Source organism: Cervus canadensis, chromosome 31, assembly GCF_019320065.1.
Source record: "Cervus canadensis isolate Bull #8, Minnesota chromosome 31, ASM1932006v1, whole genome shotgun sequence".
NCBI lineage: Eukaryota > Metazoa > Chordata > Mammalia > Artiodactyla > Cervidae > Cervus > Cervus canadensis.
The window spans coordinates 35,002,686-35,020,427 of record NC_057416.1 but is presented as its reverse complement, the minus strand read 5'-3'; the positions used below and the strand labels follow the sequence as shown (position 1 = coordinate 35,020,427).

Genomic DNA, 17,742 nt, shown 5'->3' with positions numbered 1-17,742 from the left:
ATGAGCGACAGTCCATGGGGTTGCAAAGAGTCTGATGCGACAGAGTTCGCATGCTAACATGCATGCATGGATAAATGGCCTGTTTTTTAGGAGATATAGAAAGTAATTCATAAATGACATAGCATGTGTCTGCAACAAACGCTCAAATGGTCAGGAAAAAACATTCACAATGTTAACAATTGGTGTATCTAGGTGGAGGATCTATGGAGCTTCACTGCATTATTCTTGAATCTTTCCTGTAAGTCTAAAATTATTTTCCAAGATAAAAAGTTGAAAATAAAAAAACCCCACAAAGTCTTTGATTCTCAGAACATGATACCAGGTTGCTTCTTGAAACCAGAGGCAAAGATGATTTCCCTGCTGTGTTTAAGTATTTCAGGCTAAGAAAAGTAAGACACTTGCTCCCAAAGGACTCATAATGTGAGACTTGGAAAATGAGGCAGAAAATGATCAATGTCATTGGCAAAGCAATATAAGTTAGTAGGCTAAATAAAATGAGCTTTGGAGTCAAAAGAGGCTGGGTTGGCACCTCAGATCTGCCAACCCTGTGGTTGTTGGCGAGCAACTCTATGTCTCTGTTTCCACATCTGTGAGGCAGAACCAAATAAGGTCTACTTCAGAGGATTGTAGTTGATATAGTAAAGACGGTGAGGTATCCAGAGTACACAGTGATCCACCTGGCACATGGATAATGTTCATTAGTTAATAACACAGATGAAAATTAATATGCTATAGGCGATTAAAAGCCACGCAAGCAAACTTAGAGTTATTCACATCCAGACGAATATTAGAACCACAACTTCAGCCTGCACTTTAGCACAGACCTGGCCTTTGTCGGGCCCAGCAGGTCATTAAAGTCTATAAAAACCACTTCTAACGGAAAGTTGGCAACATTCCTTCCTTGGGCTTCTTCATCCAAAGTCTTTCTGAAGGGACCTGATAACACCAGTCCCCGGTCACACACAGAGGACCTCCCCTCTCTCCCAACATGCAGGAAGACGGTAAAAGAAATTGTTCCAGAAAACAACAGCTGCAGAGGGAATCATTCCTTTATTTCCCATCGCTCTGACCCTGCTGGCTTAGCAGGATCCACAGTTGCTCTCAACATTCACATCAAGCCTCTGGCCTCAGCCACCTCCAGACTACAGCTAGTTCTCACACCCTGCTCACCCACACTGGGTTCTGAATCTTGGGAGGCATAGAAAGGACTTTCTCAGTCCAAATCCTTATCACCTGGCATTCTTTTCCTATAAAATGTCTAGAACCAGAATTTTAGGGCAGGGAAGGTGCTTTAGATGCCTTCTTTTGTAGGACATTTGCTGAGTGCTTACTGCGTACAGGGCACCATGCTCAGAACTGATGGGCGAGCACAAACCCGGAAGCATCTGTGCTGTGTGTGTCCAGAGGCCCTGGTGAGCAGGTTTCCAACCCAGGTCACCTGCTCTAGTCAAGATAACCTGGTCTGTCTGCCTTTGTTAACTTTGTGAGAGAAAATCTCAAAGGGTTAGTGTAGTTTTACTCTCCCCCCTGCCTCCCGCCAAAAAAGAACAAAAAACGGAGAACAGAAAGCCTACAGTGAAGATTTGGTATCTCAATTGCCCTAAGTGTAAGGAAAATAAAGATTCTGAAGCCAGCAATGTTATTTAATTCTGTTTCTTTAAAGAAAAGGGGCCCACTTGTTTTCAATTCAGTTCAGTCGCTCAGTCGTGTCCAACTCTTTGTGACCCCATGGACTGCAGCACACCAGGCTTCCCTGTCCATCACCAACGCCCAGAGCTTGCTCAGGCTCATGTCCATTGCGTTGATGATGCCATCCAACCATCTCATCCTGTCATCCCCTTCTCCTCCCGCCTTCAATCTTTCTCAGCATCAAGGTCTTTTCCAATGAGTCAGTTCTTCGCATCCTTGACATCTTTGAAGAGGAGATACTAGCCCTGTCCGTGAGCCTCCTCTAGGGGGCAGCAGATCTCAGGGCCCCAGAGGTGTAAGCCCCTCACTGTGCCACGGATGTGTCAGGTGAAGGAGGGGAATGGGTTCCAGGGCAGAGGGACAGAGATCCAAGACTATGTTGTTATATGTTTAGGGTGTATGTGGTACCCTTAAACTCCAGGTCTGACAACTTGCCTCAAGGCAATAGACTTGTGCAAAGGTTCATCTTGAGTAGCTTGAATTAATTACAGCAGCAGGAAATTAAAAACCAATTGATGCTTTTGGACTGTGGTGTTGGAGAAGACTTAAGCGTCCCTTGGACTTCAAGGAGATCCAACCAGTCCATCCTAAAGGAAATCAGTCCTGAATATTCATTGGAAGGACTGATGCTGAAGCTGAAGCTCCAATACTTTGGCCACCTGATATGAAGAACTGACTCTTTGGAAAAGACCCTGATGCTGGGAAAGACTGAAGGCAGGAGGAGAAGGGGACAACAGAGGATGAGATGGTTGGATGGCATCACTGACTCAATGGCCATGAGTTTGAGAAAGCTCCAGGAGTTGGTGATGGACAGGGAAGCCTGGCGTGCTGTAGTCCATGGGGTCACAAAGAGTTGGACACGACTGAGCGACTGAACTGAACTGAATCGAACGGCCGACATTTAGAGGATTCATTAAATTGTAATACACCCATATTTTGGGATATGGTTCAACCATGTGTTCTGATAATATCTGATAATCTTAGGGAAAGGCCCAGTTTAAAAAAGTGGAGTTAGGGGAACAAAAGTTTAAGTACAGTGTAACTCCGTGTGTGTGTGTGTATGTGTGTGTATGCATATGTTACAACTTTACTTAAAGAAAAAGCAAGGTCTCCTTCACTGCAGGTGGTTTCTCTACCATCTGAGCCACCAGGGAAGCCCCATAGACATGGACATTGGTAATGGCTTAACTCTGGACTGGTGATAGATTGATAATACATACATTATATATTAACTAAATAGATGCTGTATATTTGTGTGTGTGTGTGTGTGTGTGTACGTGCATAGAAGAAATGTTGGGAAAATGTTTCCAAAATCTGACAGTGACTCTCTCTGCTGGGTCAGAGTATACATGATTTTTATTTTTTTCACACTTTTCTGTATTTTCCAAAATTTCTAAAATTTGGAAATGTGTTTGTGTTATAATTAGAAAAGTTAAACTGACTTACATAAGGTGGGGAAGTACCCAGGTTCATAAGAAGGGGAATGCTGTGCCCTGGGGAATTTCCACCCAAAACTGGGAACTGCAGCTGGGATCAGTCCCTGGAATTCACGTTGGGCCTTCTGGGCACGCACGTCACTCTTGGCCACAAGAGGGCACAAGGAAATGAGGTAAAGAAATGTTGACCCTGCAGGTGAGTGCTGCAGGTGGGAGTCAGGGTGATGAGCCCAGCCCTCCCCTTGCCCCCAGAGCCTCATCCAAGCTCTCCATACAATTGTGAATACAGTTATGGGGCTTCCCTACCCAAGTTAGAGCCCAAGTTGAATGTCAAAAGGGCAGGGAATATTTACAAATTGTTTTTATGAGGAAACCAATTTTGTCAACATTCCACTTGTGGATTAGGGTACAGCCTGGCTCACACAACCTGGAAATTAGCTCATCTTAACCGCTTGCTAGTAAAGCACTATGATCACTTTACGCAAAGGATAAGTTAAGATAAAGGAGGGTGACATAGTCCTACGTAACCTGAAAACAGGAAGAAGCAGTGTCCCTTTGATGAATATATAGCTGTGTTTCAGGGAACTTGATGTTTTGCAGAATGGTCTTCGGTTAGTGAACTGCGGAGTGTGGTATGCAGGAAGGAATAAACTTTGGAACCAGAACTCTTGTGTTAAATCCGAGGTCTGCAACTCACTAGCTATGTGACCTTGGGCAAGTTACCTGACTTCTGTGAGCCTCGGTGTCTTCTTCTTTAAAATGGAGATTCCCCAGAAATAAACCATCTGGATGAGGCCCGCCCAAGGGGCCCCACCACATGGCTTTCTGTTGTCAACGTTCTGAGGAGGCTTGGACCACACCCAGGGTTCACCCCAGGCAGGAGACAGATCACACCCAGCGAGTCACACACAACACAACTCCCAGGACGACAGAGAAGGCAGATGCAGAGTCACCCTGAAGGGGTGCAGAGGGACCCTGGGACGGGGTTCTACTACTTGGGACCCCTGGAGAACACCCAGGGAGGGTCAAGGCGCACAGCCTCTCCCCTCCAGGGGGGGCTCTTGTGCAGAGCTCAGGACAGCTCTACTGAGATGTAATTAACATGAAACACTATGTAAGTTTCAGGGGTACAGTGTGATGGTTTGACACATACAGGTTAGGGAAGGAGTCCTTTTACCCCCACATAATTATCATTTCGTTACTATGGTGAGAGCACCGATACTCTGCTTTCACAGAACTTTCCAGTTCATGGCACAGAACTGTTAACTGTAGTCACCACCGCTGTTCATTTTTTAAAAATTTGCATCTTTAGAACTGGGACTCCAGGCAGGTCTGGGGTCTCCTAATATTGTGGGATTCACCCGCTACCTTTGAGAAAAACAATCAGCTTCCAGTTAGGGTGCAGACCCCATCTCGTCTACAGGCCAGTTGGATTCCCCTTTGCATGCCCCTTCCCTGAAACAGGCAATGGGGTGTGTGGACCGCTGCTCAGGTCCACCCTCTGTCCTGCAAAGTCACACACGGTGGGTGCGGGGCTTGGTTCCACGCCCTCTCTCCACAACCCTCTGGCCTCCTGCTTACAGACGCCACAGAAACACCCTGCGCGGGTCACACACCCCCAGCCCCACCCTGCTCGGTGGAGGCCGCTCCTTGGCCTGGAGGGCTGGTCATCAGGCTATGGTGCCACCAGGCCCTGACGGCACAAGGGGAGAAGAGGAGTAAGCGGGTGAGTTACAGGGGTGCGGGATGTGACTGAGAGGGTGAAGAGCGAGGAGGAGAAAGACTCAAATGACGAAACCATGAGGGATAAGGGTGTAGAAGAAGGCAAGCCGAAAAGAAGAATGGAAGTCGGTCTCCACTGAGTTCCTTAGGTTTCTGTCCTCCTCCCCACAGTGTATTTACTGTTAAATTACAGCCAGTCCAGTGAATAAAGGACTTCCCAGCTGGTTCAGCAGCAAACAATCTGTCTGCCTAGCAGAACGCTTCGGTTTGATCCCTGGGTTGGGAAGATGCCCTGGAGGAGGAAATGGCAACCCACTCCAGTATTCTTGCCTGGAGACTCCCATGGACAGAGGAGCCCGGCATACCACAGTCCACAGGGTTGCAAAGAGTTGAAAACTACTTAGCGAACTAAACAGCAACAGTGAGAATAAAGCAAAGTGGACTGTACAAAAAGGCCTCGCTAGAACAGAGAGGCTGAAAGGACCTTGTGATCCACTCTAGAATATAAGTGTAATTCAGTTGAAAAGGAGACCACCCGAGTCTCCCACACGGATGAGTGCAGGCGGCTGGGACCCTCAGCGGCGTCAGCCAGAGGCCATCATTTCCCCGAGTCAGCTGAGTGCCAAGGCCTCGTCCCAGCTCCCTGACTCCTGCCCTGACCGAAGACGAGCGACGCTGTTTCCCGCTGCTGTGTATTGAGACCAGGCAGCTTTTTAAACATCTTTCCTTGCCTTTTCACAGGAGCATGTGCTCTCACTACCCCCACGCCCGTGTCTTGTGTAACACGAGTGTGTCTGGGGTTACAGGATGCAGAGGAGGAAGAGCGATGCTGTGGTCTGAACGCTCGTGTGCCCAGATTCATGTGTTGCTGTCCTAACTCCCAGGGTGATGGTGTTGGACGTGGGAACCTCCAGAGGCGCTTGGTCTGGAGGTGGGGCCCTCGTGAACGGGATCAGCCCCCGCGTGCAAGAGCCCCCGAAGAGCTCCTTGCCCCCGCCTCCACGTGTGTGGAGAAGGTGACACGGAACCTGAGCACATGGGGACTCTGACCTCAGACCTCAGCTTGAATGCAAGCACCTGGTCCGTGGGATTTTCATTACAGAGAAGTATGGTGTGTGCCCAGGAATGGGGTAGGGCAGACAAGGCAGTTAGGATTCACGCATCACACTCAGCATCATCGGATTTTTTTTCAGCCCAAAGAAGGCAGAGCACAAGCTCGATTAAGCAAGCTAGGGGCCCCTGGTGCTGTTCTCAGCTACACGTCTGCTGTGGGGCCAGGAGGGCTGAGGCTGTCACTGCAGGAAAGGGAGGTCCCACACCGTGTGACTGCACAACTAGAAGGGGGGCCACGCACAGAGACACCGGTCTGGGTCCAAGTGGTGCCCCCGGGGCATGCAACATCGCAGTCACCTCCCCCATTCTACCTGCAAATTCCCAGAAACCTGGCCTGGAGGAGCCCTCCAGGCCACAAGGAGCTGAGGCTGAGAGGCCCCGTGACCCAGCCAAGGCCCCAAGATTGGTGATGGGCTAGACCCCATCTTCCTGGCTGCATCCAGGCCATTTCCAGAAGTAGAACCACCTGAAGGGGCAAGACATCTGGTAAGCCCGGTCCCTCGGCGGTCCCCTCCTGACCTCAATGTGTACACGGCTTCAATGATTACACAGATCTGCGATTTTGTCTCCCCTCATCAACCTGCCCCTCTCATCTTTCACTTATTGAACATTTCCTGTGAGATTCTGCCAAAGACCTGCTCGTTTCGGTCCCTTTGATTTTCTTTTAAGAGAAGCAAAAGGTATGGAAATCAAACTGGTTTTGACACAGGAGTCATAACAAATAAAACTTTGCCTTCCGAAGTGAATGAAAATCACGGTGCTGTCTTTGACGCGAACCGCAACAACTGTCACCGGAGGACGCAGGTGTCAGCTCTTATACACCAGCCCGCACCCCCGCTTCCCGGGCTGGGAATCACCCACAGGGGTGGCATCTCCCTCCTTGCTGAACCGGGGTAGGGGGTGGAATTTCTTCTCGAGAATTTTCATTTCCTCTGAGCTCAGTCGATACTCCCTGATCCCGCCGTTCCTCTGAGCCAGGAGCGCCCTGAGGCATGAGGAGGACCAGCTCGGGTTGTCTGTTGGCCCCACAGTCCTTGCCAGGGGCATCCAGGGGCAGGAAAGCACGTGAGGGCGTCCTCCTGTGAGGGGCCAGGCTCCCAGCATGGGGAGTGGGTTCTGCAGCGCTCTGCGTCTGCGTTTGGGGACTCAGGGGCCCTGAGCTACTGTTGTTGCTCAGTCACTCAGTCGTGTCTGACTCTTTGCGACCCCATGGACCGCAGCACACCAGGCTCCTCTGTCCTTCACCGTCTCCCGGAGTTTACCCAAACTCATGTCCATCGAGTCAGTGATGCCATCCAACCATCTCATCCTCTGTCGTCCCCTTCTCCTCCTGCCTTCAATCTTTCCCAGCATCAGGGGCTTTTCCAATGAGTTGGCTCTTGCCATCTGGAGGCCAAAGTAATGGAGCTTCAGCATCAGTCCTTCCAAGGAATATTCAGGACTGATCTCCTTTAGGATGGACTGGTTGGATCTCCTTGCAGTCCAAGGAACTCCAACACCACAGTTCAAAAGCATCAATTCCTTTTCAGCAGAAACACTTCTGAAGCCTTCCTCTCCCCTCTGCTCCTCCCTGGCATCCACTTCCCACTGCTCCATCATCTCTAAGCCGCCAGGACTGAGATCAGCCTGAGGGCGGTGAGCGCAGCCACTGGGCATCCTGGCTGAGGAACCCAGCTTGTTAGCCACAAGCAGCCTCGGCAGATCTGGAAATACCCCAGGTCATCTTCCAGGGAGACTCTAGTACTTATGTCCTCAAAGTCGCTCTGGATTTTGGGAGAACTAGAAATAACAGACAATTTGTGGGGGGGGGGGGAATATTTCTTTGGCTCATAGGATTACATTGAAGGCAGAGGAGAAGAGGGTGACAGAGGATGTGATGGTTGGATGGCATCACCGTTTCAATGGACATGAACTTGGGCAAGCTCTGGGAGATGGTGATGGACAGGGAGGCCTGGCATGCTGCAGTCCACGGGGTCGCAAAGAGTCGGACACGACTGAACTAGTGAACAACCACCACTGGATTATACAGACCTCCGCTGAGCGCCTCCATGCAAGGCCCACGTGTTGTGCTAAGTCCTGAGGTTTACATGAGGATGGAAGGGTCTGGCCTGGGATAGAGCGTATGAGCGCCAGGCCCTCTACACGAAGTCAAACCCTGAACCTTCAGAATACAGGCTTTCTGGGGAGTCATGCCCACTTTACAGTTGCAGAGATGCAGCCCAGAAAGGTGGAGTATCTTGTTCAAAGTCACAAAGTCATGGTAATCCATTTATTTATGCAGTCTAACATCACAGAAAACAATGTATGGAGCGTCTATTGTGTGCCAGGCCCTCAAAGCATGAGGATACAAAGATGATACCTTTGTCTCTCGTTGTAGAGACAAACCAGTGTCCAATCACGCTAGAGTTTTTTTTTTTTTTTAATTGTTTAGTTTTTATTTCATAATCATAAATTTAACTTTGCAATCCAGCTAAACTTGGAGGGGGATAAGGAAAATATGGAACCCAAAGAACTGTAGCGAGAGCACAAAGATTATGGGATATTTCGAGCAGATGGGGGTGAAGGGGTGCTCTCCTGGGCTACAGAAGGAATGGTCTGGTGGTTAAGTAAAACACAAGTCAAATTTATTAGATTTGTCCACAGTCAGCAATGGTGATCTTCTTGCTGGTCTTGCCATTCCTGGACCCAAAGCGCTCCATGGCTTCCACAATATTCATGCCCTCTTTCACCTTGCCAAAGACCACATGCTTGCCATCCAACCACTCAGTCTTGGCAGTGCAGATGAAAAACTGGGAACCGTTTGTGTTGGGGCCAGCATTTGCCATGGACAAGATGCCAGGACCTGTATGCTTCAGGATGAAATTCTCATCGTCAAATTTCTCGCCATAGATGGACTTGCCACCAGTATCATTATGGCGTGTGAAGTCACCACCCTGGCACATAAATCCCGGAATTATTCTGTGAAAGCAGGAACCTTTATAACCAAATCCTTTCTCCCCAGTGCTCAAAGCACGAAAGTTTTCTGCTGTCTTTGGAACTTTGTCTGCAAACAGCTCAAAAGAGATGCGGCCCAAGGGCTCGCCGTCGACAGCGATGTCGAAGAAGACGGTGGGGTTGACCATGGCTAGACAGCAAGGAAGGCTCCGGGGTGGCGGCGTCTGCAAGGCCCACGCTAGAGTTTTATAAACACTACGGTGGGCAGAGGGATGCCTCCGGGAGTCAGGGGCTACAGGGAAGGCCTGTATGGTGCTCCAATCAGGTCCAGCTGACTCTGAAGCTCTCAGTCTTGCACGGCTGAGAGAAAGTCGGACAGAGACAGAGAGGAGAAGCCTGCTTTTCAGTCCTGTTGCCCGTTTGCAGCCTCCTGCGTCTGGTGTGTCTGAATCCTCGCGCCCTCTCGTCTGTGGGAGCGTCACCCCCGGAGGACACAGGGGCTAATCTTCTGTCTCCACATTATACCCAGCAAAGGCCTGACTTCCGTCTGCAGGGCGTAACCATCCGTGCATGTGCTTAACTGCTCAGTCGTGTCTGACTCTGTGACCCCATGGACTGTAGCCCCCCAGGCTCCCCTGACCATGAGACTCTCCAGGCAAGATTACTGGAGTGGGTTGCCATGCCCTTTTCCAGGGGATCTTCCCCACCCAGGGATGGAACCCACTTCTCTTAGGTCTCCTGCGTTGGCAGATGGCTTTTTTACCCCTAGCAACACCTGGGAAGCCATAACCATCCACCTGTGCACAGCATTAGAAATGTCAGGGTGAAAAAAAAAAAAAAAGAAATGTCAGGGTGACCTGAACTCCTCTGTTTCACTCACTGCCCAGCCCTCTCGTCAGACGATGGAGATCCAAGTGCAGAACCCCATCCTTGGCGGTCCTCACTGTCAGCGAGTCACTCCCTCACACCGGCCTTCCTCTTCCTCCTCCTCCACCTCCTCTTCATTGGCCCCGCACTCACTTTCACCCCACTGTAACCCCGGCTCCACACCGCTACCAGCACTGCACTCCTAAAAAGTCTTTTAAATTAGGTCCTATTGTTTTCAAGTTCAGATATCCCCAGTGACTTTCCCCTGCATATGAAATAATGTCCGGTTCCCTTTGCCTGTTGTCAGTTCTTCACAGTCTAGCCTTCTCTGGGCTCTCCACCATCTGCCCCAGTCACACAGACTCCCTAGAACGGAAATGTGTCTCCCTGCCCCTGTACACACTTCACCATCTGAGCCTGAGGCGAGATCATCCCCTGCTCCTTAACCTAGGGAACTCCTACTCAACCCACAAAACCCAGCTTAAATAATCCCTCCTCCAGAAGGTCTAATCACGACCTCCTCTGTGATCCTCCAGCCCCACATTTCTGCCTTTATGTTATCGCTTGTCATAATATATATAAATTATCTCTACATATATGTCTTCTGGACACTAACTCCTCAGGGGCAAGGACCATTTTTATCCTTTATTCCCAACACCTAGTCAGAGGTGCTGCTATGTACTCAGTGCTAAGTGCTAAGTACTCAGTGAACGTTTGTGCCAGAGGCCTCCGCTGCCCTAATATTCTCTCTTCAATTAGGCAACAGGAAGCAGAGAAACCCAGCAAGGAACAAACCCTGGGGCTTTCTCCTTTATCTTTGGTCATAATTGTCCAATTTCAAAATAAATTCTGTAACACACCTAGTCACCAGGCATATCCTACTATCAAAGGGTGTTTGATGTTGGTTTACATGAAAAAAGTAGTACGTGCAGAAGAAATAGCTCCTCACACCACAGGATGGAGGCAGACATCCCAACAGCAGGAAGAGAGCCAAGTAACGGAGCCTCAGGTCGCCTGTCCCAGCCGCCAGGGCACTGGGAGCCTCTGAGGCTGAGAATGGTCCCCTGGCACAGGATATCCAGGTTCATCTCGACAACTGAGGCCAGCTGGTTCTGGAAGAAGACCCAGTGATACTAAGAATGACATTGATGGCATAGAAAAAAAGCGTCGTTAGATTTTTTTTTTTTTTTTTTTGGATCGTTAGATTTTTAAAGGGCCCCTTACATACCAGGTACTGGGATGAATTTACCCTGAGAACAAAGCCAGCAGGGAAGGGATTTTTAGATCCCGATTCTCAGACTCTTCTACCCTTAAAGTACTTAGGCAGTGACAATGTGTCGGTCACTCAGTCATGTCCAACTCTTTGCGACCCCATGTACTATAGTCCGCCAGGCTACTCGGTCCATGAAATCCTCCAGGCAAGAACACCGGAGTAGATCACCGTTCCCTTCTCCAGGGGATCTTCCTGACCCAGGGGTTGAACCCGGGTCTCCTGCACTGCAGGCGGATTCTTCACTGTCTGAGCCACCAGGGAGATAAGTTCATGTCTAAATTATTTGACTTAGGTAACAGGCTGACTGGGAAAAAAAAAAAATCAGACAAATGGGGATGAAGCAGAAGTTATAAAAATTTAAATTAGGAAAATTGAAAATGCATGAAATTCCCTCTGAAATCTGCTATATTGGAGACCATTCTGCTTCAGTCAATTCACCATCATACAACGCAAGTTAAATCCATTGCTCAATAAAACACACCCAAACTTCCTATTAAGTTATGTAAATCTGTATATACAATTGCCTCTCTGGGGTTCTCTCTACCATTAAAAGGAAAATTTTTATAAATCTCATTATTTTCCTAATTAAATAATCCTAACTTCTAACAGTTCCATTTTCATCTTAAGGAGAATTATTTTCCAATTGACATTTAGCCCGAACAGGTGCTGTTCCATTCACAGCTCTTAAGCTGTTGGGCTCTTTACATCTGTATGCCAGAGCTAATCAGAGGCATCGTCCCTTGTTTCTACCTGGGCATAGTCTTCACTACCTGAGCATAGTTTAAAATGTCTCAGTATGTTTGTAACTCATTAGTTTTTGGCATCCCACATAGCACATCGGCTAATAGGAGCCATTCTTCCTTGGGAGCACAATTAGCTATGAAAACAGATCTTAGAGCGGACTCCCTCCTCCCCCCCAGGATTATGGAAGGTAGGAAATGCAGGTGATTATCAGAGTTTGCCTTTGATACAGACATCCTGCTCCTCTGCTGGCCCTTTGAACTGACTTTGATAGGCAGTAATTAAGAGGGATTCAACCCCTGGAGGAGCAGCGCTGCAGCCCTGTCTCCACTCCCCCCTCCAATGAGTCCTTGTTTTGAACCATTGATCAAACAGATTTGCAGGGATTTGTTCTAGCCTGTGTGGGGTAAGAAGGAAGGAAATGGAGAAGGAGGGAGCAGGGAGAAAGGAGGGGACGCGTCTATAAATAGTTCAAGAGGGAACCCGCTGATCAGACCTCGCTTCTCAGACCTCGCTTATCGCGTTTCACACACCTTCCTCCCTTCTCTTTCAGAAAAAGTAGTTCCCGGTGACTTGCTGAGTTTCCATCTTGGCCAAAGCTCCACTGCGGGTGCAGAGCTGCCCAGCTTCGAGGAGGACGCGGGGAGAGCTGAGAAGGTCGAGGATGGTGGTGGTGGTCCTGCTGGGGCTCGGCTGGCTGTGCACCCCCCTGGGAGCCCTAGTTCTGGATTTCAACAACATCAAGAGCTCTGCTGATGCACAAGGGGCCCAGAAGGTAACAGCCTGCAAGGGAGGAGGGCTGGGTGCTGGGTTTGTGTGAAGCATCACTCAGATCGGGGCCTGAAATGGTTCATCTAGACTAGCCGGGGAGCTGGAAAGGCCGTGAGCTGGATTGAGGGCCTCCTGGGAGAATCCAGTCGCCTTAGTATTAACTCACCCAAGCCAAGTGGCTTTCACGGCTCTGCGCTCTCAGTTCGCCTACAAATCAGAGAGGAAGAGAACAGCGAGAAGGCAGTGCCACGTGCCAGGCCTCTGATACGTAATACCTCGCTTCCTTAGAGCTTGAGATAGCTGTCACGCCTCCTAAGGCGAAAATGCAACTCAGAGATGCTGAGGGATTTAACTCAGGCCACACAGTCAGGGAATACGGGAGTTATTAGTTCAGTGCTAGGTGCCAAGGAGCATGGGCTTGTCACCCTCTCACTTCACAGAACTGTTTTATAGGAAATTTTCATATCTATTTGAAAAAGCATCAGTTGTAGATGAGAAGTCAGTCTTTGGAATCTGTTGCTCTGCAAATGAGGCATCCCTAAGAATCAAGTGACTTGGGTGAGGTCCCCGAGGGCTCCTTGGCGAAAGGAGACTGGTGGAGTCAAAAGGTCAGATAGAGATAGAGCTGCCACAAGCACCAGGCTTCCATCTCATTCGACTGTAGCACAGTGTCCAGGGCTTCTAGCCACACAGCAAGAATCTCGTAATCAGGGACTTCCCTGGGGGTCCAGTGGCTGGGACTCTGCACTCCCAATGCAGGGGGCCTGGGTTTGATCCCTGATCAGGGAACTAGATCCCACTGCTGCAACTAAGTCCTGGTGCAGCCAGATAAATAAATAATTTTTTTTTAAATCTCATAACCATCTCTAAGACACATGGGAAAACATTTTCTTCCATTTTCACAAAGAGCATAAAAGTTAAATTCTGGGTTTAAAAGTAGGACAATTTCTCAAACACGAATAACCTCTGCAGCACATGGGTCTCTTTGTTGATGATTCGCTCTCCCCTTTGTGGGAGAAAACCAACTCTAGTGGAAAAAAATGAAGATGCTGCTAGAGGCTTGCCGCAACGTTTCAAGGGCCTCAGCATTCGGCTTCCTCCACCTCCTGCCTGCAGTAAAAAGTCTGCTTACATCTCGCTGGATTCTCTAGCCCTGTGAACAAATGTCCCTTCACAGGGTTCACAGTGCGTGTCTGACAAGGACTGCAGTACTAGGAAATTCTGCCTCAAACCTCGGGATGAGAAGCCGTTCTGTGCCACCTGTCGTGGACCACGGAGGCGGTGCCAGCGTGCTGCCATGTGCTGCCCCGGGACGCTCTGCGTGAACGGTGAGTCGGCCCGGAGCTTGCCAGGACCGCCGTGCTCCGACGAGGCGGAGACAGCACCTGGGTCTCTTAGACCATGATGGCCCACGACAGGCACTCTCTAAAGGCTCCCTGGAGTCATTCTTGAAGCGACTCTCCCCAGCTGCCTTTTCTCAATGCAGCAAAATAGTTCCTTTCCTGGCAACAACTCTTGCCGGCAACTTGGAGATGATTTTAAAGGAAGGGTACAAGTTGGAATCACTGTTTCCGCTTTGATTCAATTACTTAACCCCCTTCTTTGCCTTATGTGAGATATAAATATTTAGTGCACATGTCCCAGAAGCCTAGACAGTTATACAGAAACCGAAGGCAGAGGGCCTGCCCAACTCTCTGACAGCCTGAGGATGCGCCTGCCTGTGGTTCCCATCCTCTCACCCCACCCGCTTGTCTCTCAGATGTCTGCACTGCAGCGGAAGAGGCAGCCCCGGGACTGGAGAGGGGGATGCATGACCAAGACGACGCAGACACACAAGCAACAACCGAGCACCCAATTCAGGAAAACAAACCCAAGAGGAAGCCAAATGTTAAAAAGTCACAAGGCAGTAAGGGTAAGAGCAGCATTCTAAGTGTGTGTGTGTGTGTGTGTGTGTGTGTGTGTGTGTGTGTGTGTGTGTGTGTGTGTGTGTGTGTGTGTGTGTGTGTGTGTGTGTGTGTGTGTGTGTGTGTAGGCTCAGTGGTAAAGAATCTGCCTGCGTGTGTGTGTGTGTGTGTGTGTGTGTGTAGGCTCAGTGGTAAAGAATCTGCCTGCGTGTGTGTGTGTGTGTGTGTGTGTGTAGGCTCAGTGGTAAAGAATCTGCCTGCGTGTGTGTGTGTGTGTAGGCTCAGTGGTAAAGAATCTGCCTGCGTGTGTGTGTGTGTAGGCTCAGTGGTAAATTAGTGTGTGTGTGTGTAGGCTCAGTGGTAAATTAGTGTGTGTGTGTGTGTGTGTGTGTGTGTGTGTGTGTGGTGGGTTTCATCCCTGGGTCAGGAAGATCCCTTGGAGTAGGAGATGGCAACCCACTCCAGTATTCTTGCCTGGGAAATCCCATGGACAGAGGAGCCTGGCGGGCTACAGTCCATGGGGTCACAGAGCATAAGACATGACTTAGCGACTTAACAACTACATAAACACGTTTTTTAAAAATGAAAAACATTTCTCCTCTTGGGCTCCTCAGGATAGGCTGAGATTGGCTTGTTCCTCTCCACCCCAGAAACACCCAGGAAGCATGTTCTGCTTCTAATTTTTCCATAAATGGCTGCAGAGACCATGTGGGGAGGAGCATAGGTAGTTGACAGGCCTGGAGGATGGGAATACCTATAATCATGGGCTGATGAGGAAGAAAACTTTCAATTGTTTAATTAAATTTTCTATGCACATGTTTTTACAGCTTATAATTTAACAAATAGAAATCTTCCCTTACTAAATGCTTAGAATACAAAATAAGGGCTTCCCTAGTAGCTCAGACGGTAAAGCATCCGACTGCAATGCAGGAGCCCCGGGTTCGTTCCCTGGGTTGGGAAGATCCCCTGGAGAAGGAAATGGCAACCCACTGCAGTATACGTGCCTGGAGAATCCCATGGATGGAGGAGCCTGGCGGGCTACAGCCCATGGGGTCATAGAGAGTCAGACGTCACTGAGCAACTAACACACACATACCCCAATTTAAAAACATATGTACATACAAATATAAGCCAATAAATGTGTTTTTTAAAAAAAATACAAAATAAGAGATGAACACAGATGCAATAACTTTTCATTCTCAAACAAAACACAAACTTCACTAAGATGCTTTTTATACAACTGTAATCTTAAAATCCAGTCTTTGAGAGAAAGCAGCTGGAATGTTTGAAGGTGAACTGGCTGCTCTTGTCGGTGTCTAGGTTAACTGGTCCCCATGTAAGCAGTGGTCTCTTACCAGGTCAGTACACATCCCATTTAATAAAACACTGATGAGTGATACTTACTTTATGTCTCAAGACAGGAAATCCCATCTTTCTCTGATAGATGTTTTAACTTGGTTGTTGTTCAGTCACCAAGTCATGTCTGACTCTTTGCAACCCCATGGACTGCAGCATGCCAGGCTTCCCTGTCCCTCACCATCTCCCGGAGTTTGCCCAAGTTCATGTCCATTGAAACGGTGATGCCATCCAACCATCTCACCTGCCGCCCTCCTCCTCCTGCTCTCAACTTTCTCAGGCAGTATCTTCTGCCAGAGCTGAGATGTCCGTTTCACGGTTGCATTCAGCCTTGGAGGCGGGCATGCTGCTCCAGCCTTACTCTGCCGGCTTATCCTCCCTGCCATGCCTCACCCCAGTCACACCCCCACAAGCCACCTGCTTATCACTAACGCCTGTGTCCATCTCGTTACAGGACAAGAGGGAGAAAGCTGTCTCAGAACTTTCGACTGCGGGCCTGGACTTTGCTGTGCTCGTCACTTTTGGACCAAAATCTGTAAACCGGTGCTACTGGAGGGACAGGTCTGCTCTAGGAGGGGTCGCAAAGACCCTGCGCAGGCTCCGGAGATCTTCCAGCGCTGTGACTGTGGGCCCGGGCTAGCGTGTCGCAGTCAGGCGGCTCGAAACCGGCAACACGCACGGTTGCGACTGTGCCAGAAAGCCTAACGGCTGCAGGTCTGACCCAGCAGAAGTCTCAGGCGTGCACTTGCGCATCTCCCCATCTACACATCTTAAAATCCAATCTCGTAGCGAGTGAAACAGACCAAGCTGGAGAAGCTGTCTTGTGATGAATGGAAACTAGTTTGGCTTTTTGTCTGTTTCTGCAAAGTGAACGTGATTCTAGAACAAATTTAAGTTCATCTAGTGATTCAGTTAGTTCAAATAAATCTTTTAAGTAATTTCTGGTGAAGTTCTGATACCTCACGGGAGTTGGACGGGGAGGCGGAGTGACAGTGTATATGTTGTTAAATTAGCTTACCAGGGAAAATGATCACATATTTTCCTTAAAACCCCTATTGTTTATAATCCTTCATTTTTTGGAAGGGAAATGCCTTCTCACTACAGAAACAAAACCTTGGTTAATAAAGATATGATTCAAAAGATAATAGCTTATGTTGGTATAACCCATTGCGAGTTCCAAAGCATTTTTCCATTATTTTGTTTTCAATAGCCTTACTATTTATGAACTTTTCATATTTTTGTATTCCTATAATTTCTGTATTTCAAAGCTTGAGCTTTCAAGGAGTGTCTGACCATCTGTACTCAAAAGTTACACTGGAGTAAAACAGGGGAAAAAAGTGAAATCTTTGTCTATTTGAAGTTTAAATGGTCATATTTGATACAAATGGGTGAATATTGGAAAAGACCCTGATGCTGGGAAAGATTGAGGGCAGGAGAAGAAGGGAATGACAGAAGACGAGATGGTTGGATGGCATCACCAACTCAATGGACATGAGTTTGTGCAAGCTCCAGGAGATGGTGATGGACAGGGAGGCAGGCGTGCTGCAGTCCACGGGGTCACAAAAAGTCGGACACGACTGAGTGACTGAACTGGACAACTTAATTAGGGAAGTTCTTTCCGATGGATTATAATCAGTTGCTACAGATTTCATTTAAGAGATAAACCACACATCTGTTCTTTAGTTTATAAGTATTTATAACAAAATCAAATATGGGTCAAGCCAAGAAAAAAGTTTAATTTATGAAGTTCTCTAATCTCTAAAAAAGCCTGAACCCTCTTCCAGAGGCTGGCCCCTGGGAACACCTTAACTGACTAATTTATAACCAGTAAACAGGAGGAAAGGTAATGAGGTAATGTGGTTTATAGCATAAGGGCAGGAAATGAGAAAATAAAAATCCCCATTTAAGATCTGTTGTCATCTCGTCTCTTAATTCT

At 48.5% G+C, this 17,742-nt stretch overlaps 2 protein-coding genes across 2 annotated transcripts; one reads left to right on the top strand and one right to left on the bottom strand.

Moving 5' to 3' along the window:
• Positions 1-8,366: 8,366 nt before the first annotated feature.
• On the bottom strand, positions 8,367-9,127 carry LOC122432636 (peptidyl-prolyl cis-trans isomerase A-like). Its single transcript, XM_043454702.1, has one exon. It carries the CDS (start codon positions 9,080-9,082, stop codon positions 8,588-8,590), a length of 495 nt encoding a protein of 164 aa, XP_043310637.1. The 5' UTR covers positions 9,083-9,127; the 3' UTR covers positions 8,367-8,587.
• Positions 9,128-12,174: 3,047 nt separating this feature from the next.
• Positions 12,175-16,941, top strand: DKK4 (dickkopf WNT signaling pathway inhibitor 4). Its single transcript, XM_043454701.1, has 4 exons — positions 12,175-12,550; positions 13,724-13,874; positions 14,306-14,458; positions 16,261-16,941. Exons 1-4 carry the CDS (start codon positions 12,440-12,442, stop codon positions 16,509-16,511), a joined length of 666 nt encoding a protein of 221 aa, XP_043310636.1. The 5' UTR covers positions 12,175-12,439; the 3' UTR covers positions 16,512-16,941.
• Positions 16,942-17,742: the final 801 nt, after the last annotated feature.